At 35.5% G+C, this 22,017-nt stretch overlaps 2 protein-coding genes and 1 long non-coding RNA gene across 4 annotated transcripts in view; 1 reads left to right on the plus strand and 2 right to left on the minus strand.

Moving 5' to 3' along the window:
- LOC119072880 overlaps positions 1–12,628 on the minus strand; it is a 53,842-nt gene extending 41,214 nt beyond the window's left edge. The window contains exon 1 of the mRNA XM_037178193.1: positions 10,947–12,628. Coding sequence (XP_037034088.1) covers positions 10,947–11,780 — 834 coding nt within the window. The 5' untranslated portion in view covers positions 11,781–12,628. The remainder of the gene's footprint in view (positions 1–10,946) is intronic.
- LOC119072881 (leucine-rich repeat-containing protein 40-like) lies at positions 8,847–10,894 on the plus strand. Its single transcript, XM_037178194.1, has 2 exons — positions 8,847–8,987; positions 9,052–10,894. Exons 1-2 carry the CDS (start codon positions 8,959–8,961, stop codon positions 10,613–10,615), a joined length of 1,593 nt encoding a protein of 530 aa, XP_037034089.1. The 5' UTR covers positions 8,847–8,958; the 3' UTR covers positions 10,616–10,894.
- Positions 12,629–13,846: 1,218 nt separating the features above from the next.
- LOC119072883 overlaps positions 13,847–22,017 on the minus strand; it is a 54,205-nt gene continuing 46,034 nt past the window's right edge. For both annotated transcript variants that reach the window (XR_005086947.1, XR_005086946.1), the window contains exon 3: positions 13,847–14,143. This is a non-coding gene — a long non-coding RNA (uncharacterized LOC119072883). The remainder of the gene's footprint in view (positions 14,144–22,017) is intronic.

Genomic DNA, 22,017 nt, shown 5'->3' on the forward strand with positions numbered 1-22,017 from the left:
AACATTACCACAAAGTTAAAAGAATCGTTGGAATGAACATGAACAAACATACGATGATAGGATAGAATGATAGGAACACTCACATTTTCCGATATGTTGTTTATTTTGTACAAACAAATTAATATGAAAATTCGTTGGCTTTTCTTCGATGTAATTTATTGTTATGTGTGGTCGACGTTTTGTGTGTGTGTGTGCCGTTCTTCATTTTAACTATAAATCATATATATACACAATTCGTATCCGAAATTAAGTTTGATAAATGAAATGAGCTTTGAACGTAATAAATGTTTTGAATTTATTATTGATTTTGGCAAAATGGTACTATACACCAGCTCAATACGTATTTTAGTAGGTACGTATTCGAGATTGTCAGTGTTATGCCCGCTTTTTTTTTGACGACAACATAGTGAGGCATATACAGCTGTGCATGTAAAATGTTATGAATTGTACTTTTGTATATACCCCCGTTGTAGTGTATACTGTACATACACATTTTATTGAGTGGGAAAGTAAATCAATAAAATGTTTGTTTCGATTTGATAGTCACGCAAAGGACAGACCAAACTTTTTTTTTAAATTTCCATTTTGCTATAGTATTTATTTTGTGTGTATATAACAGCCGAGTATATATGGAGGCAGAAGATTTTCCCTATATATATATGAGGAGCAAGTACATACTTGCAATTCACATAGAACTCGAACTCCGTATGTGTATATAGATGTAGGAGGCTATGGGTGGCTATGCTTTTATATATATTTTGCTGGACTGCTTTTTTTCTATTTTATTGTACATAATTTGGTATTAATGGCAATGGAGTAATGACCTACATTGGCGAAACATTGTATTTCGGTTTGTAGGATATGAAATGTTGATTATTTAAAGCAGCATTTTCTTTGGTCGGAACATTTTATGGGCACATTTTGTAGTGGGAAACAGAATATATTAGATACTGATTAGGATGTGCTGTAATAAAAATCGAAAACATATGGTATAGTGAGTGGACGCATTCATAAACCAGTTAAAATAAACCATGAAAAAGGCTATGGACGGGGTGCATTATTTAGCATAATAAATGCATCTTTTCGTCCTTATTAAGCTAATAACACAAATGAACATTTGACAAACTCAGCGATTACCATATCAATTTTCAGTTGTAAACATAGCTAACGCCGACCCGTACGAAACACCTATTCGTATCAAAAGCCTTTAATGTGAAACTCTTCATTTCTCTTACTTCATTTTCTTCTCTGCTGAAAAACTATTCTCCCTTTAAAATCACTTACATTAGCCACTCTTTGCCTTGTTATCATATACAATTAAATTGCCGGAGGCAATATAGACAGCCCAGTACGAAGTCAAATTTCATAAATTCCTATTTAAACAGCTATATACCGCTATATTTACCTATATTTCACTGTAAATAAACATTGCATAGAGGAATATGCTATTATATAGCTCTATATGCCTGTATATAGCTCAATATAGCTGTATATAGGTATATATAGATGTCCATATATGGAATCCCTGAAATCCCTCACACTTAACACATTATTTCCATGTTAACAGAAACTCTCTAAGTATCATTTTTCCCAATATATATCACTTTTAATAAAATCCAATATGGCCGCCGGCAGCCATTTTGTTAGGAAACCGAAAATAGTACCGACGCTTTACATTTGTTAATACCTTTCAAACAAAAAAAAATTCATGAAATTCGGTCAAAATTTACTCGAGATATTGACAAAATACTCCACGTTCACTGTACGGCCAAGTAGCCAGATAAGAGCTCACTCCAAGAGACCTAGCTCACGCTCCGGAGAACATAATTTCATAAACTTTTTTTTCCCTGATTGGTACGGTCAATACCTATCTAATAAAGCTAAAACGAACGAAATATGTTCAAATGTGGCCGACCTACAAGCAAAAACTGCTTGCTGCCCTGTGCCTGTTCCACACCAAGGGGTCCAACTCACGAGTCGGTCATCCGATTTCCATAAACTTTTTTTTTGTCGATCGGTATTGTAAATACCTTTTATTTGACGTATCACTTACAAGTTTAACGTTTAAATGTCCGGAGATATCTTCGAAAAACCGTAAAGCACTTATTGGGCCACAGCTCGGGAGGGGTCGATCCAAAATCACTCATCTTCGAACTTAGCCTGTCTTTTGACATTACCAAACGGGAAAAAAAAGAATTTTCAAAATCGGATGCGTTTTACTCAAGTTATCGTGCAGACAGACAGACAGACGGACATTTTTTTTTCGCGGATTTGGCATCTCTAGACAACCACAATAGGTTTCCCCTTACTCAGGGAGTCCAATTCGACGTGTTACAAACGTATGCGTAAACCTATAAGACCCCAGTACTTCGTACGGGTCTAAAAATGGTCAGGTTTCATATAATTGTTGTTTCTGAAAAAAAGACCCAAAACTAGAACCAAAGATGTATTATAGAAAATGGTGTTCCTTTCCATACACTGTTTTATCGGGCGGTTCGTTATTTGAAATTCGTATTGGTCAAAAGTTTTGTTCCAAACAACTGTAAACCCGAACTTTGACAACACGACCGACAACGATTTCATCCACAGCAACGCACTTCAAAAGTGCTATTAATGACAGCTGTCAAATAGAGTACTATTTTGTATGAAATTTTATCCCCACTCTTTTTACAGTGTAAAATTTTGTATGTAGCACTGTCAAGTTTCAGTTTCAAGTTTTTCGTTAAAATTTTCGTCAACCTGAAAGTTGAGGTTAAGTTGCCTTATGTGGATGAAATTTGACATATTGAAATAGAACACCTATGGTGTGGTTAGCACATTATATGACCTACGAGCTTAGACGAACTATATATATAGACTGGAAATTACGAACAAAATTACGTAAATAATGTGTCCCCAACATGAAATACGAAATGTTTGATAGTGTGAGAATTGGTGGGCAAATTAGCGCGAAGGATTTGAATTTGTTTACCACACAACTCTTTTGAATTTATAAAACATTAAAATATGGTAACGATTACCTTTACGATAACGGGGGAAACTTTCAATGACTCGAAAAGAGTTGATTTATTCCAATGTAGTAGGTACGCAACCGGTTATCGTGAAAATAGTATTTCGGAAGACACAAACTTTTGACATAATTAATTTAAGAAAAACACTAAAAAATTGAGACTCCTTCTCTTGTGCTAATGCAACCTCTAAAAGTACGCGTACTGCTACAGTGGTCGTCAGTGAAATTTAGATAGGAATGTGTTTTCCAGCTGACCCACCCATTCAAACTACTTATACTTGTTTATATATATCCATATATGGAATAACTAAACGTTCACGGGTGATAGTTATAAAGCCTTATAAGGACTAATAAGCACTTTGTTTGTATTAGTGAACCAGCTGAAAAACTTCTTTGAAGTCCGCTCTAAAGTTTTAATTCAAATGAATATTCAACTGCCCGGAGCTGCCTTTCCTTTTGCTGTTTATTTTCGTTTTTCCTTTAAACAATAATTGGTCCAAATGAATGCCGTAAAAACATTTCGTTTATATATCGTAAGCCTAAGAGCATCGTCTTCAGTTAGAGCGTCATCTAATAGTTATTTATTTAACAAGAATCGTATGGAGGTCAGAGCCTATTTTTGGAATTTTTTCTAAAATTTCCAAAAAATTGCCAAAAATTTCCGAAAGCCGCGATCGTCCAAAAACCGAATTTTTCCACCATTTCGAACGGTTTTGGCAATTCCTGAACTCAGCCTTCAAATGAAGTCGAGCATGATTAATTTGAAAGATGAGAGCGTCAATACTCAAACAAAATCATTGAGAGCTGGCTAAAACACAAGACTGAGCTCTGGAGTTGCCAAAACCGTTCGAAATGATGGAAAAATTCGGTTTTTGGACGATCGCGGCTTTCGGAAATTTTTGGCAATTTTTTGGAAATTTTAGAGAAATCCAAAAATAGGCTCTGATGAGGAGGATGGAGATATATTATCGCACTAGACGTTAGATTGCCAATCCAAGGCGAAGCCGATGTTCTTAAGACATCATGTGCGATAAAATACCAGTAACGATTCGTCGAATAAATACCGAAAATAATCTTAGTGTGACTTCAGTCACACGTAGCGCTAGTGCGATAAAACTCCTCGAAGATCCTTTATCGCACTAGTGCGAAAAACGACATTGCACACAGGCGGTGTAAGTCACAACTATCATCACTGAATTGCATAAACATTTATGAAAACATTGCCCAGGGCCGTTTATTATTTCTGTTTCCGAGAATCACTCTGACTATTCGTAAGCGACAATGTTTTCAAGAAGAAAGTTCTAAGATTTTGTCCGAAAGAAAATACGAATCCATCGATTCATAGTTTTAAGTGTAACCAATGGATAGAACTATATAATCGCACCCCCATGTTGCATGCAATATATCGCGTAAACGTATGGCGTCATTTGTAAAATCAATTCAAGCATACAATTAGTGCCGCCATACCAGCCAGTATGCACTGTAGGTAGTATATACATACGAGCAGTCTTAAATAATTCAACGATTTTCAATCATAACACAATAAAAAAACGATTTACAACCGTGTCGGAATTAGATTTGTAATCCCGAAATGTTCCATTTCCTTTTACATTTCCAAATTAGAAATCATTTCGCATCGTCGAATTTCCAGTCATATTTCAATATAACAAATCGATTTCCCGTCGATATTTGGAGGGGGATATGTTTCAGTGTACAGTTAAGAGTTAGAATTTTGATTGATTGATATGCAGGCAATTCTGTACATTCGATAATTGTAATTTGTAATTGAAAAAAGACAGACTGTCGCTCACAGTTAATTCCGACTAAATTTGTGAGCTATTTGCTTCAGCTGCTTGTCAGCTGGTTCATAGACGCATACAAATTCACTGACGTATACGAGTTTAATAAACACGTATAAGACAGTGGGGTTGTTGTATGAGTGAGTTCAACTGAAAAACAACTGAAGTAAATTGCATCAAAATTTTGATTAGGTAAGAGCGGAAATGTTCGTGACCAGTTCGTGAATTTTTGTCTCCTTTCGTGCGTTAAAAACGCGTGGATAACTTTTCCGCACTAGTGCATTAAAGTGATTTTGTCGATACAATAAACTTGTCTCTTTAACCATCTTACAGTGAACGACATCTCAAATGTCTCACTATCATTTTTTTCAGAGAATGTCATTGTGAATTTGCAATGACACAATAAAATTCTCAGAAAAATTTGACAGTGAGACATTTGAGATGTCGTTCACTGTAAACTGCTCCATTTCGGAACGTTTATTGAAAATAGTTATTAGAGTACTTAGTGCCCAAAAAATAGAACAAGAATAGACCGGCTAAAGCCTGGTGAGGTCTTTTTTCATTTTTTTTTTCAATTTCTGTTTACTACTAGCTTGGTACTCATTCAAGTACCACTTTAGTATTCAACTACCAAATTTTGGAATTATAAATAGGCAAGCGAGCCGATTAATTTCATCAGTCGGTGTGCAGCTCTCAAAAAGTAAACATATCTACAACATACGTATTAGTCAACTACCACGTTGGTAGTCAACTACCACGTTGGTAGTCAACTACCACTTTGGTAGTCAACTACCACTTTGGTAGTCAACTACCACTTTGGTAGTCAACTACCACTTTGGTAGTCAACTACAACTTTGGTAGTCAACTACCACTTTGGTAGTCAACTACCACTTTGGTAGTCAACTACCACTTTGGTAGTCAACTACCACTTTGGTAGTCAACTACCACTTTGGTAGTCAACTACCACTTTGGTAGTCAACTACCACTTTGGTAGTCAACTACCACTTTGGTAGTCAACTACCACTTTGGTAGTCAACTACCACTTTGGTAGTCAACTACCAAATACTCAATTTACAAATAGACCAGCAGGCCGAATAATTTCGTCAGTCGGTGTGCGTCTCTCGAGTAAGAAACATCTTTGCTGCTATGGGCTCTAAGTACCAACAACTACCAAAATTTCAAATTGCAATGTCTGCTATGAGCGATCGGTTACCAGATAACAAATAATAATTGATTTGCCTGGTGTTGGTTTGCTCATAGTAGCATTGCAATTCTAACTTTTATCAATCACATTTGATTTGTGACACAGACGGGACGGACGGACGGACGGACGGACGGACGGACAGATGAAGTGCCCACAATAGGTCTTTTTTCCCTATGGAAAAAAGACCTAAAAACACCCTCAAAGACGCTACAAAATCACCTGTCCGAAATTGTTATTCCAAATTGTATTACGCTCCGTGGCCGACATTTGAATGAAACTAAAAAACTATCGAAATACTCACAATCTACCGAAAATTATTTAACATTTTGGACGAGGTATCCGTAATTACTGTCTGTGTGCAGATTATTGATTTTTTCGCGCTTTTGTAGAATCAATAATATTCCCACAAACAGTGTAGTGACCATGTTGTTGCGTAATGTGAAAGTCTAAAAGGTTAAAAACGTGATGTGATCCTATATTCAATTGATGCGTTCATGTAACTAGTTGGCGACAACGTGACCACTATACAGTATACAATACCGTTTTGTGTTGTCGATAAAGTGATGATTAGTATGATATCTGACAAACGTTACCACTCGTTTCGTTCCACTTTTTTTTCGTAAAAAAGAAAAGTGGAACTATCTTCAAGCCGCATATATTTATACGGCGCTCACTTTTTTAGTTCCACTTGCCTTATACAAGTAAACCTATTTCGCGAACAAAAGTGGAACTAAAAGGGTAGTATTGTTGTAATTGACTAACTATCTGACTGTTCAGAATTTGTCATCTGTTACAACATCACAGACAAATATGAGCGATTAGCTCTCGCTTATCTGGTCTTATATAGCAAATTGTATGTCAAAACAAATGAAGTAAGAGATTTTGTAAAAAAACACCAGAAAATAGTTAAGACATCAGAAACGGTAGTTATAGAATTTATGTGCTGTTAGTCGCTATAGGTACAAGTATGTCTTAAGGCCCGTCATTGGGAAATGACAGGACAGTTTCCCGAAAATGTATGGAAAATTTTATCACAAAAATTCACCGAAAAGATTCAAAGAAACTCACCCATGATGCTTTCCATTGTATTCGTGCATAGTCTCTTTAGGTCGCCAAGGCATATTTGAACACTAAAACACTTTTACTCGATGCAAAAACAAAAAGTTTTGTTTTGTCACGACAAAAACACAGAAAATATTTCGACACAACTGTGACACTCCGCTACTATAAGTACTGGAATGAATGTTTGCTGTGTTCACTTCGGCGGTAAAATATTTTCATTCAAAAAAGTGTCCGACATTTAAAAACAATCATCAAACGGTTGACAAAGGGTAGCGTATACATTTAATAATGCTCATCGACCATTTTTTAAAGCTTTACGAGAGCTCAGCGGACATTCTCTCAACGATGGGAGAGCATTTTTAATAAAAATTTAGCCTCTCGTAAGACTGCACTGAGCGTAAGTAAATGTTCGTTTCTCTTTAGTAAGCTAAGAAGACTTCGCGAAGTCTAATTATGCCACCTCTTTGAATACAAATATCGGCTGAGGTCGAATAATTCTCCGCTGAGCTCTAATAATTCTTCGCTGAGCTTTAACAAACCTCCGCTGAGCTCTAATAATTCTCCGCTAGGCTTCAGGAAGTGCCCGTTAGACCTAAGGAAGTTTCAGGAAGGCTTAATGGAGCTAATCGGATACTCAGCGGAGATCTGCCAAAGCTAAGTGGAGTCTTATTAAATCATAGCAACAGTTATTAGGTATCCGCTGTTGCTTATTGAGTGTTCGCTTAGCTTCATTGCCTTACTACTACGTGCTAAAGTCTGACGGACTCTTACTGAAGCCTAGCGGAGAATTATTACAGCTCATTAGAGGTTTGTCAAAGCTCAGCGGAGAATTATTAGAGCTCAGCGGAGGTTTGTTAAAGCTCAGCGGACAATTATTCGACCTCAGCCGATATTTTTATTCAAAGAGTTGGCATAATTAGACTCAGCGAATTCTTGTTAGCTTACTAAAGAAGTGGGAGAGGTTACAATTTTAATAAATGTCTACCATCGTTGAAGGGTCGGACAATTTTTTGAATGAAAATATTTTACCGCCGAAGTGAACACAGCAAACATTCATTCTAGTCCTTATAATAGCGGAGTGTCACAATTGTGTCGAAATATTTTCTGTGTTTTTGTCGCGACAAAACAAAAAAAAAACTTTTTGTTTTTTCATCGAGTAAAAAGTGTTTTAGTGTTCAAATATGCCTTGGCGACCTAAAGAGACTATGCCCGTATACATAGGAAAGCATAAGAGGTGAGTTTCTTTAAATTTTTTCGGTGAATTTTTGTGATAAAATTTTCCATACATTTTCGGGAAACTGTCCTGTCATTTCCCAATGACGGGCCTTAAGCGTGGTTATCCCGGATAACCTTAACACATTGTAGATTAAAGCGCACGCTGGAACTTTAGACATCCTGGAAAGTAGTAAAGGAGCCGAGGGTTACCTCCAGATAAAATTTGATTTTTAGAATTTTATTTGCAGGTATTCCTCGACTCCTTTACTACTTTTCAGGATGCCTAAAGTCGACAAGTCACAGTAACCGGTAAAGTGTTAAGTTATACTGAGTCGTGAGACTGTGTAATAATACAACAAACGACGGAATTATGCCTTAAAAGAATTCAGATGACTTGAAACGTTCTATACCTTCATACGATTGCATCATACGCAAATATTATGCAAACAATGTTAATACGCGAAATTTCTAAGATAAACAAAACTCCGACGAAGTGTTATCAAGCTTAGGATATGGAAGTTTGCGTTCTTGAAACTCAAGAGTCTTGGATAAAATAATCGAATTCAAATAACATTTTCTCAAGCTTGTAATTAGTTCAAAGAATTTAATTGAATCATTCGCATGTGAAATTCTCTAACGATAATTGGCCTATTGGTTCAGTTAAGAAAATGTGTGCGCTAACAGTTTCGAATCTGCTGTGAGTTTTGCCAACCATATTCGGAAGTGTTTGATCGACATTGTAATCCTGTGTTCCGTTTTAGAATTGCATCCATCGTATTAACATCGAGAATAATGGTATTGCATGCCGTCACCGAAATCAGATGCGATTCGATCAGTAACTATTTGCAAGGTCGACAATATTGCATAATAAAAGGTCTAACGGGCGACGAAAATACCACATTCGAATATGTTCCGTCGTTTTTCGCAACTTTTAAAACCGAACTCGTTTTCGACAAATGTACGCTGTCGTCCATTCCGAAGGGGATATTTAGAGCGTTTCCGCATCTGAAAACAATGTACACGTGGAATTCTGGCATTAAAATAGTGTCGAAAGTCGATTTCCTCGATGCGGACGATTTGCGAGTTATCGATATGTCGAAAAATCGAATCGAAATGATTTCGCATTCAACATTTTTCTGGGCCATCGATTTGGAATTCATCGACTTGTCGGAGAATAAAATCGTTGTGGTCGAAAGGAATGCCTTCCATGGATTGATCCATTTACGGACATTGCATTTACAGATGAACTTGATCGAAGAAATAGAGCCCAGAACGTTTGATATATTACCGTCCATTGAAACGTTACATTTGAACGATAATGCTCTGCAATCGATTGATAAGCATTTGTTTTCGCAGAATAGTAAATTGAAAAGCATTTTGCTTCATAACAACCGAATCAAAACGATTTCGGGAACAACATGTCAACATCTTCGCCAGTTGATGCATTTCGATATGCACAACAATCCTACAGAGGGTCTCGATCTATTCGTTGTCGATGCAGACTACACCAACATTCGTAATATCAATTGTAAAGGATGCTATATTGGACCAAAAACGAAGAAACTTTTCGCATCTCACAACAACATTTCCTACGTCATACAAAATGGAACTGGTCTGTTAGTTGAACTGGACATATCCAACAACAATTTGTATTCCATCAAAAATCTGACCGAGTTAGAAAACTTAAAGGAGCTCGATCTGTCGCACAATCACATCCAAGACATCGACATTACAACGTTTGCCAATATGACCGAGCTGGAAACGTTGAAACTCAAACAAAGCGGTTTCAGTCGGATAAACTACGGTTCATTCTCTCACAAACTAAAATTGAAAATTCTCGACATATCCTTTAATGGACTGCGTACCATTGACTTGAACATGTTCGCTGCACTCACCGATTTGGAGAATCTATACCTCGAAGGCAACAATTTAACGGAAATCAATTTGAGCGAAGTCAAGCAATATTTTCCGTTGCTAACGAAAATTGGCATATCGAAGAACAACTGGAAGTGCGCTAGTCTAGCCGAAGTGATAAAGATTTTGGGAAGTAATAAGATCGAATTGAATTCGAACGGAACGGCTACAAAAACGTCGAATATACGAGGCATACCTTGTACGAAAGAGTCACAAGATACTGTTGCGGAGTATGTACTGGCGGGCAGTGCCAAAAATAATCTAGAAATATCTTTGATCAATCCCGATGACACGAGTCCCCTCGCGAAATTAACGGAATTAAAATACGAACTAGTCGACGCTAGTGAGAAGCTAGCACAAATTTCAAACAAATTGAATGCGGTGCTGGAATTTTTGAATAGTGACTTATGACTCGTACTACTCTCATCAGGACCGTAGCCAGACTTTAAAATCCGAGTGCGCTAGGGGGCGCAAGGTCCAAAAAAATTATTTTGTATGGGAAAATTGAAAAAAATTGAAAAAATGACATCTCTTGGAGGGGCGCCGCCGCCCCCCTGCGCCCCATCTAGATACGGCCCTGACTCTCATGCACTGTACACTAAGCTTACAAGTACAAATACAAGCATGCAATAAAACTGAAGTGTCTAAGCCAAAAAACATGAAGTAATTTCCATTCCACGTTACCACAACAATCGAATTAAAATTTCTGTTCTTTTGATCGGTCTCATATCGTTTTGTTTACCTCAACGTGATCGCATGTACAAATTCCCAGATGTCGGTGCTCCGAATCGCAATACTCAGCCTCGGTCCACTTCTGACCGCCATTTGGCAAATTGTAAGTCGTATGATATTCATCCGTATAGACCAGCTGGTCATGGCTGCAAGTTATTGTCCCTGATTTTGCGTTCAGATTCGTTTCGTGCGTGTCCAACTTTCGTCCGCGATAAAAACTACATTTCCGTTCCAATTGGTTCGGTTCGCCGGTGGGCGAACGACCGGGCGATGCTTGTGGCGTGGCTGGAGTGATTATAATGGAGTCTTGCACTTGGATGTGCAGCGCATGGTGTTCGTTTGGTTCGGGCGGTTTTGTACTTGAATTGTTTACGACAATCGGCGATGTTGGCGGCGTTGGTTCCGATTGCGATACGACCAGTGGCAACGTTGCCGACTTGGTTATGTAATTTTTATCGTAATGATGGAATTGGCGATGATGCGGTGGATGTTCGGAACGGGGTGATAAGGGTCTGTGATTGGGATGTGTATTGTGGTGATGGTGATGGTGATGTGATTGATTGTGTATGTCATTTTGATTTGATTCGTTTATTGGAAGTAATAGTCTACTGCTGGTTGTATAGCCGGCGCTTAATTTTCTAGCTTGTGCTTGGGGTGTACGGAGATATGACGCTGGTAAATTATGGAATTGACGACTTTGTGCTTTGGCCTTGGTAGCTAGATCCGCTGCAAGTTTATCTTTTAGACCTTGCTGCAGCAAAGCTTTGTTTTTGTTGTTTAGGGCTGCCTTTTCCTTTCCCTTTCGGCGAGACGCTAAACTTGCACCACCGGCAGCGGCATACATGATGGGCTGATTTTATTTACTTGTCTCTTTGTTTGGAATTTATTTTCTTTCTTTTTTTTGGTTTTCGTTTTTTTTTTATATTTAATTAAATTAATTGTATGCAAAGTACTGTGGATAGATATATATATATTTCTCTCGGAGGTTATATACCGTTTACATCAAATATTAGGTGTGTCATTTTCTTCCTAATTTCTATACTATATCTCGTCTCTATGCTATGTGCTAAAGTTTACTTTAATTTCAATTTGTACACACCGTTGGCTATACGTCATTTTACTTTACTTTACTTTTTTTATTCGTCCGGGTAATTGTATTGAGGATTGGTGAAAGCGGGACACATACACACAAATTTTTTGCTGTTTATTTCCTCTACTTTCTCCTTACTGTGGGTGGATTTTTTTTAGTTAGTTTCACTGTGTAATCATAAGCCAAAAGTTTGATTAGTTGATAGAGTTGGACACGTTAACATTTATATAGAGACACGCAATCCGACTATATAGATACATGTAGAAATATATATATATATGTTTATGTATTGAGATATATCCTACGTTATACAAAGTGACATTTAAAATATTGATATAAAAAAGCTCAACTACACGATGGGGTTGGGTTACAATTAACTATATATAATTTTCATGAAATTTATATAATTCAAATATTTTTCTTTTTATTTAAATTTATTTTTCTTTTTTTTTGGTTTGTTTTCTTCCTTTCTTTTTTAGTATATTTGTTTGGTAAATTTAATTTCTGTAATTTCTTCCTCTTTTCTCCTTCTCCTCTTTCGGTTTTTTCAATTTTTATTTTTTATTTTATTTTCTTCGTTTGTTTTTTGTTGGATTATAATTGAATAAAAATCAAAATCAAACTAATTTTCTGTTTAATTAGGTTCGTTAATGTGGAATACGTTTTTTTTTCTCTCGGTTTGTTGTTATGGTTAGTGTTTTATTGTTGATTTCAACTATGTGTCGTCTCTCTGTATTACAAAAATAAATCCCTTTTTTTCTATAAATATGATTTAATTATGAATGTTCACGTAATGAATAAAAAAATTAATTACTACTCGATGCCCGGTTATGTTCATGATTCTGAAACCATGGTATATCTATATATAGGTGTAAAAAAATACAAATGCTTCCACATCCAGTTTTTTTTTGTTTTTATTATTATTTCTCTTTTTGATATTACAAGTGTTTCATTCCGTTACTTTATTTCCACTTTTTTCTTCTTCTTTCTTCCAAATTATTATGATTTTATGTCCTCACACGTATAATTTTATCGATTTATTTCCACTAATGATTTTGGGTCTAATTATAAAAATAAAGTAAATCGGAAAGGTAAAAACAACCCTGATAAATGTATATAAAACGAATCGACGAAAAAAAAAATAATTTTTTTTTTCGGTGTGGAAATCAAGGCGACATAAGTAATTAATTCAAATCATTAGTAAATGTTTGATTATAAGACCTCTCTACTTGTTATGCCCGTATCTCTTTTTTGTTTTTATTATTTTTTTATTTATGATATCACTAACACACGGAAAGACAATTTCTTTTATATAAAAAAATATTTTGTCGGTTAATTGGAACCACGAAAATAAATTCTGTCTAAATCAATTTTTTTTTTATTTTCTCTAACAATATTGTCCTTTCTTTGCTGTGCTTAAATTTTTCTTTCATTGGATGTTATGTTTTGACACACCAAAAACATAAGAGTGTTGATGGAGAAACAAATTTGCAAGAATTTTTTGGTTTTTTAACTTATTTTCTTTGTGTTCTCTCCTTTAAATAATTTTCTTTTTTATTTTCTATAAATTTTCAGTAAACTTTTTTTTATCTAAATCGTTGGATATACAAACAAGTAACATTATTTTAGTGGTTTTTTATCATTATCATTTCAATAATAAAACGTTTAAATAACATATACGTACAAACGGTTGTAAGCAATATTTTCCATTTTTTTTTAATTTTTTAATTTTCTTTTTTTTGGTTTAACAAATATAAGACACTTAGGGCATATTTCATAAAAAATACTTTGTTTTTATTACCATTTTTTTGCTTCTTCTTCTTCTTCTTCTTCTTATTGACTCTACTTAACTCAATAAAAATAATAAATTCTTATTAGTTTCCTTATACTTAAGCGTATTTTTGTTACAACTTTTATGTATGGGTTTTTATATGTTTTTTCTCTCTCTCTCTTTCTTTCAATTTAAACAATATAACTCTTATGATTCCGTATACAAATATATATATATAACGAGAGTGAGTGTCTGACAGTGTGAAATGGTTTGATGCTTCGGAAAAAAGATTGTTAGGAATGAAAATGTTGTTAGGACATGAAAAAGGAACGATTGGATTGCATTGCTGTAAAAGAAAATTAATAATTTTTTTTGATAATTAAACAATTTATTTGAAACTATTTAACTAATTTAAAGTGTCAACAACCCTGAACACGACTAAAGTACAGCTAACAAGCTGGACTAAAAATCTATGCAGCATAATTAAATGATACGAAAGCATTAAATCTGATAAATAAATAGCGTTTATAACTTGTGAGCTTGATTGTGTGCGTGCTTCATAATCTTTCATCGTTTTATTTATTTTGAAATTGACCCACTCAATTCAACGGATGGAAATTGAGGGGTTGATTGGAGTATTTTATCAAACGGAACATATTTAGAGCGGTTTTTTATTTCACTGATTTTCTTCATACTTTTTTTGTTAAGGAAGACTAGAGAGCGATCCGTTTGCGGGTCGTTTCTTAGCAGGGGCTATTTAGTTGAATTAATTTGCCGAAATTCGCCAAAATTCGCCAAAATTCGCCAAAATTCGCCAAAATTCGTCGAAATTCGCCGAAATTCTCCCAAATTAAAAAATTCAAATTTTGAAAATTTTCTTCCAAATTTATGTTTTTTGAAATATTTTGCTAGTTTTGTGATATAGCATAACAAAAATATGCAAGAATCTACCAAATTCACAAATATATATGTAAAATTCACAAAATTAGGACATTTTTCATCGTTTTTCCAAAAAAAGCCATCATGGCTTCCCGGTTAAAAATAGATTTCTAGAATGTCTTGGCCAAAAATATGTAACTAAGCTCTACGATTCTTTGAAATTTCTTAAAATCATGTATAAATTCACAAAAAATCGCCAAAATTCGTCAAAATTCGCCAAAATTCGTCAAATTCTCCAAATTCGCCAAAATTCGCTGAAAATTCAACTAAATAGCCCCTGTTTCTTAGTTCGTTGACTCTTTATTGATAGGCATAGATACTCAGCTGAAGTTAGAGTTTACATTTGGACGTTTCGTATTATTGATATCTTTTTACATAAATTCTTTTTGCAGCAAGACGACAACGATTACCCTAATTGGGCTAGCTTTTAATAAAATCGATTGGATTATGGCTTTTGCATTGGTTTACTTGACATGTAAACACTTCACACTGAGAAAAGTGAACATTTTATGCAAATTTGTTGTAGACTAAGTATTGACTTTTCTCAGAACTGGTCAAACCGCCACAAATCCAATCTATTTTTTATTGAAAGCTAACTAATTTGTGGAGGTTATTACCGTCTTGCAATCTTCAAAAAGGTTTTTTTGTAAAAATATTCAGCGAAAATACAATGTGAAGCGCCCAAATGTAGACTTTAAAGTCAACTAAGTATCCATGCCTCTTAAGGCAAGCTGTATCTATCTTTATCTTTTCTGTCTGAGCGAACTGGATAAAACAAGATACAAAAATGAAATTTCACGCTTTGCTTCAAGGCTAGTGCTTAAAAGGAAATCTCTTCTCAGCACTAGTGTCGAAATAAATTTCAGGTTAGCACAAATGTCGAAAAGTATACTCCACTTTGATCTGGGTTTTCATTTTAAAACGTCAGAAAAAATTCTCAGAACTTTTCAGAATTATTCGGAATTTGCAGTATTTTTATATGTAACCAACATGGATATATCGAGTACCTCTTTATTTTAGTTTATTTTACTTTAAGTAACAATTTTATTGAAGAATAGCCACAAAAAAGAGTCCAAAAATGCTTCATATCCCACTTTTACATGAAAAATAGATCGAAATTTAAGTTCCTAGATTATACGTAGACTTCTGCTTAAGTCGATCCAACCCTTGCAGTGAAACTTATCCAAGGAGGTTTTTCCATGACAAGGTTCTACAGCTAGGCTATCTCATAATACATACCATGTCTCGCACTTATGTCACTTAAGAAAATCACCTTTCTTTTCATGTAAAATGATTTATATTACCAACAGGTCAATATGGACTTGGTGGTGCGGATACTCAAAATGTGAGTCTCTTCAAGGCCCACAAGGCTAGCTAAAAAAGCTCAAATTGTTTTACTTGACTAATCGCAAAAAAAAACGACCTCGAGCGTCGACAACAAAATAAATTACACCAAACGTAGTACTACGTTTTACTCGCAACAGTTCACCGAATCTTATGAGCTATAACTCAATAATATCCGTGACCCCTTGTCTTAAAATGTCTGTTTTTTTCGATGCTTAGACGACCTATACAATCATTCGTCTAAGGTTCGATCTTTTCGCAATATCACTCTTAAGCAGAATCCAAATAAATTAATTTCTAAGATTAATGAAAGTGACGAAATTTCTTGCTCGATATAATTAACGTAAAGATTGTGTTTGGAACCTCTATTTTGAGAAGGAATAATGATTAGACCCGTACGACGTACTGGGGTCTTATGCGTTTACGCATACGTCCGTAACACGTCGAATTGGACTCCCTGAGTAAGGGGAAACCTATTGTGGTTGTCTAGAGATGCCAAATCAGTGAATAAAAAATGTCCGTCTGTCCGTCTGCACGATAACTTGAGTAAAACGCATCCGATTTTGAAAATTCTTTTTTTTCCCGTTTGGTAATGTCAAAAGACAGGCTAAGTTCGAAGATGAGTGATTTTGGATCGACCCTTCCCGAGCTGTGGCCCAATAAGTGCTTTACGGTTTTTCGAATATATCTCCGGACATTCAAACGTTACACTTGTAAGTGATACGTCAAATAAAAGGTATTTACAATACCGATCGACAAAAAAAAAGTTTATGGAAATCGGATGACCGACTCGTGAGTTAGACCCCTTGGTGTGAAACAGGCACAGGGCGGCAAGCAGTTTTTGCTTGTAGGTCGGCCACATTTCAACATATTTCGTCTGTTTTAGCTTTATTAGATAGGTATTGACCGTACCAATCAGGAAAAAAAAGGTTTTTGAAATTATGTTCTCTGGTGCGTGAGCTAGGTCTCTTGGAGTGAGCTCTTATCTGGCTACTCGGCCGTACAGTGAACGTGGAGTATTTTGTCAATATCTCGAGTAAATTTTGACCGAATTTCATGATTTTTTTTTTGTTTGAAAGGTATTAACGAATGTAAAGCGTCGGTAAAATTTCCGGTCTCCTAACAAAATGGCTGCCGGTGGCCATATTGGATTTTAATAAAAGTGATTTATATTGGGAAAAATGGTACTTAGAGAGTTTCTGTTAACATGGAAATAATGTGTTAAGTGTGTGGGGTGTTTCAGGCATATCCATATATGGACATCTACATATATCTATATTCACCTATAGTGAGCTATATACAGGCATATAGAGCTATATAATAGCATATTCCTCTATGAAATGTTTATTTATAGTGAAATATAGGTAAATATAGCGGTATATAGCTGTTTAAATAGGAATTTATGAAAGTTGACTTCGTACGGGGCTGTCTATATTGCCTCCGGCAATTTATTTGTATATGCTAACAAGGCAAAGAAAGATAATGTAAGTGATTTTAAAGGGCGAATAGCTTTTCAGTAGAGAATGAAGTAAAAGAAATGAAGAGTTTCACAGTAAAGGCTTTTGATACGAATAGGTGTTTCGTACGGGTCGGCGTTAGCTATGTTTCCTTTAAGTTAATTAGTATCGTAAATAGCTATTTTCTTCGTGGTTTTATGCAAATACCCAATGTGACAATTAGAAATGTATAAGAAGGTCTGCGCGGACGCATTCTAATTTTTCCAGAATTATATGATAATTATGTAAGAGATTGAGTAAAATTAACACACGTAGCACCTTATTTCAATATTAAATTCAGTTTATTATTTAATGTTCATTACAGTTACACATGAAATGGTAAAATATTTCAAAAATATCCCGCAAAAAAAGCAAATTTTAATGCTACTTTCTCGAGCACCGTAAATTTATAAGCTACAATAAAACGACATCGTCCGTCGTCGGTCGTCGTGTGATAAAGTAGTTGATCTTACTGAGCTAAAATAGAATTCAAAGATCGGTTATTGATAAGTGAATTTATTTCCAGTATGTTTGCTGGAGAACCCTCCGATAAAATCTGAATAATTCAAATGTTTCATCATAAATTCTTGGAATTTTCTGTTATTTTGTGAATCGATTGCATGTTTAAGAATACACAACGAAAATATGGTTTGTAAAACGAATTGAGATTATTTTCATATTTGTTCGAAATTTGAAATAAATATTTCACCAGCAACACCGTATCTTCGTCCAGCGTATGCATCGATTTTCTTTTCTTTACGAACATTTTTTTTCCCCAACGGTGAAGAGAAGACTTAAGAAGCTATTGGTATACGATATACGAAACAAACAAACACCACACTAACGGTCTCAGATTTATTAGAATTTGTTTTATTTGCAAGTTCGATAGAATTGAGTAAATCTGTTCTGTTGCGTACATATACAAGTCAAACAACTGTTCCAGCTGAAAGTTTACGGTTCACAGCTGTGCCCTATAACAACCTCGATAACAGCAGAAAGAGATTCTCTGCCTACAGCACGTCTACAAAATAAACGAACTTTTTCACTCGTCATGATGTTCCACTTCAACACGAAAAACTGAAAGCTCAATTTTGCCATTTTCATTAAAAATTAAATCAGCTGGTTGAAGTAACGTATATAAATACTTCGGAGGCATTAGCGCATAATTTCCGAAGAGAAATTATTATTATTTTTCTGTATGTTAAACATGGAACCAGTGTGAACATCATGTCAAGCCAGTAAATTGTATACACATTTTCATAAACTCTACATAATAACTCAGCGCTGACCTCACTGAATTTATTTTGCATTGAGTATTATGCAAACAGGTAGGTCAAATGTGCTTTTCATATAATTTAAGCTTGTCGGGTGGGTGTGATACATTTTTTTCGTGTAATGGGAAAAACACTGTGTGCTGTTCCGTTAAAACGGTTTATGCAAGCGCTCAGCACATTCACAATTATCTGAAGAAAAGAAAAAAAAACTCATTAAAACTGACCAACGTCATTTTTTAGACCCGTACGAAGTACTGGGGTCTTATGCGTTTACGCATACATCCGTAACACGTCGAATTGGACTCCCTGAGTAAGGGGAAACCTATTGTGGTTGTCTAGAGATGCCAAATCAGTGAAAAAAAAAATGTCCGTCTGTCCGTCTGTCCGTCTGCACGATAACTTGAGTAAAACGCATCCGATTTTGAAAATTCTTTTTTTCCCGTTTGGTAATGTCAAAAGACAGGCTAAGTTCGAAGATGAGTGATTTTGGATCGACCCCTCCCGAGCTGTGGCCCAATAAGTGCTTTACGGTTTTTCGAAGATATCTCCGGACATTCAAACGTTACACTTGTCAGTGATACGTCAAATAAAAGGTATTTACAATACCGATCGACAAAAAAAATGTTTATGGAAATCGGATGACCGACTTGTGAGTTAGACCCCTTGGTGTGAAACAGGCACAGGGCGGCAAGCAGTTTTTGCTTGTAGGTCGGCCACATTTCAACATATTTCGTCTGTTTTAGCTTTATTAGATAGGTATTGACCGTACCAATCAGGGAAAAAAAAGTTTTTGAAATTATGTTCTCCGGAGCGTGAGCTAGGTCTCTTGGAGTGAGCTCTTATCTGGCTACTCGGCCGTACAGTGAACGTGGAGTATTTTGTCAATATCTCGAGTAAATTTTGACCGAATTTCATGAATTTTTTTTTGTTTGAAAGGTATTAACGAATGTAAAGCGTCGGTAAAATTTCCGGTCTCCTAACAAAATGGCTGCCATATTGGCCATATTGGATTTTAATAAAAGTGATATATATTGGGAAAAATGGTACTTAGAGTGTTTCTGTGTTTCTGTGTTTCTGTTAACATGGAAATAATTTGTTATGTGTGTGGGCTGTTTCAGGCATTCCATATATGGACATCTATATATATCTATATTCACCTATATTGAGCTATATACAGGCATATAGAGCTATATAATAGCATATTCATCTGTGAAATGTTTATTTATAGGAAAATATAGCGGTATATAGCTGTTTAAATAGGAATTTATGAAAGTTGACTTCGTACGGGGCTGTCTATATTGCCTCCGGCAATTTATTTGTATATGCTAACAAGGCAAAGAAAGATAATGTAAGTGATTTTAAAGGGCGAATCGCTTTTCAGTAGAGAATGAAGTAAAGGAAATGAAGAGTTTCACAGTAAAGGCTTTTGATACGAATAGGTGTTTCGTACGGGTCGGCGTTAGCTATGTTTTTATTGTTTGGCATTAAAAGAGCTCTGTGTCCTGAACGAAATGTGGGGTAAAGTTTTATTTTATTTGTTAGCCAAGAACAACTTGCAACGCGAACTAAATTTCCAAGTCATGTACCAACCAACCTATTTAACAAGATTGTTCCTAAGTTATGAGTGATGTTTCCTATTAAATATGAAATTATAAAGCTAATCAGTCGAGTCGAAGAAAACGAACGTGTACAGCAAAATGAAGAGGGAAAAAAATATGAAGTGTCGGTAATTAGGTTTGGTTTGACTGCAGAAAATTACCACTGTGAAGTGTTGTGTACCTTGAAATCGTTTCAACATGAAGAGTGGGGAACGGATTATAATTTAAAAGATTTTTTGAAGTGATATTCAAGTTGGTTGAAAGTTGTTTCAAAAGTCCTTATTACATTTTGCTATCAATTTCAAAGTTTGTGTTTCAGTTTTAGATTATAGTCTGCCCTTAGACTCCAGACATTATTTCGCTAAATTAACTTTATCTGAAATCTGTTATCAACAGCCACGACAATATAAAACGAACAGAATATTCTGTGAAATTAATGAAGTAAAAGATTTTGTATCGATCTGTCGAAGATGGTTAAATCAGTACTAGACTCCATAATTTTACTAATAACATGCTGTAATAACAATCGACATCAATCCCCACGTGCCCCACGTCCACTTGTCCAGCGAAATGTATTTTCATTCGACGAGGAATGAAATTCCTGAGATTAGATTCGAAGTAATAATCTAGAATTTGTTCAGAAAAGAATTTTTTGCTTGATTTTGTAATTGCTGTTTGTGTAACAAGTGTGACCGAGTTTCATTTTTGTTCAATTCGTAAGCAAGACATTTTATGATATTTTTGTAACAATTGCAAAAATAGATTGAGAAAATCACTCAAGGGACCTGACCCACCCAAAAGGTTGAGCCTAGTCTTCGCAACTTTATTCAATTCAGCTTAGATCCGATTTGATGTTTATTCAACCGACAAAATAATGTTCACTTGACCTCCTGCTTGACCTAATGTTTTAACATCGAAGTACGAGATTTGGTGAAAGTGTAATAAAGTGTCACACCTAGTGTTCGAATTTTGATGAAACTTCGAAACTTCTTTCAGGTCGGCCCACCTGTATTTACTAATAGAATTGTAGCCACTGGAAGGGATATTCTCCCCGCACATCACAGTGCCAGAAAGCTAAATTCTTTCTACTGAGAAATAAACACTTCGATTAGGGCATGTTGCCCGTTTAACGTTCATGTTTATTCTAAATTTCATTCATACAAGCACCTCGTATTTATACTTAATTCTTGGCTCACTTGGACCAATTTCATTACAAGAGGTGCCTTGATTCATTTAATCTTTGAACAGTGGAAGCACTCGCGGAATACAGAACACTCCCATCTGTGGTTTCGAACGAAGAGAGGAACCACACATCAATTCCACGGTTATTGTTTCTCTTCCCATCATGTTCTTTCAATTGTCGCCGATGCCGGATGCGATTCCCCGATTATCCATCGACTTCTTTCAGTAACTGCCAATGCCAGATTTCTTGAATCCCGATTAACCATTGACTTTTCAAGGGATGAGCAGATTCTTTACCAGTTGACCATTCTCTTTCTCTCGGTTCAGGAGCTCCTCAATTGTTGACCGAACTCTCGTCTGTTCGGACCCAACCATCTCAACAGAATG

The sequence above is a fragment of the Bradysia coprophila genome (genome assembly GCF_014529535.1).
Source record: "Bradysia coprophila strain Holo2 chromosome IV unlocalized genomic scaffold, BU_Bcop_v1 contig_84, whole genome shotgun sequence".
In the NCBI taxonomy this organism is placed as follows: Eukaryota; Metazoa; Arthropoda; class Insecta; order Diptera; family Sciaridae; genus Bradysia; species Bradysia coprophila.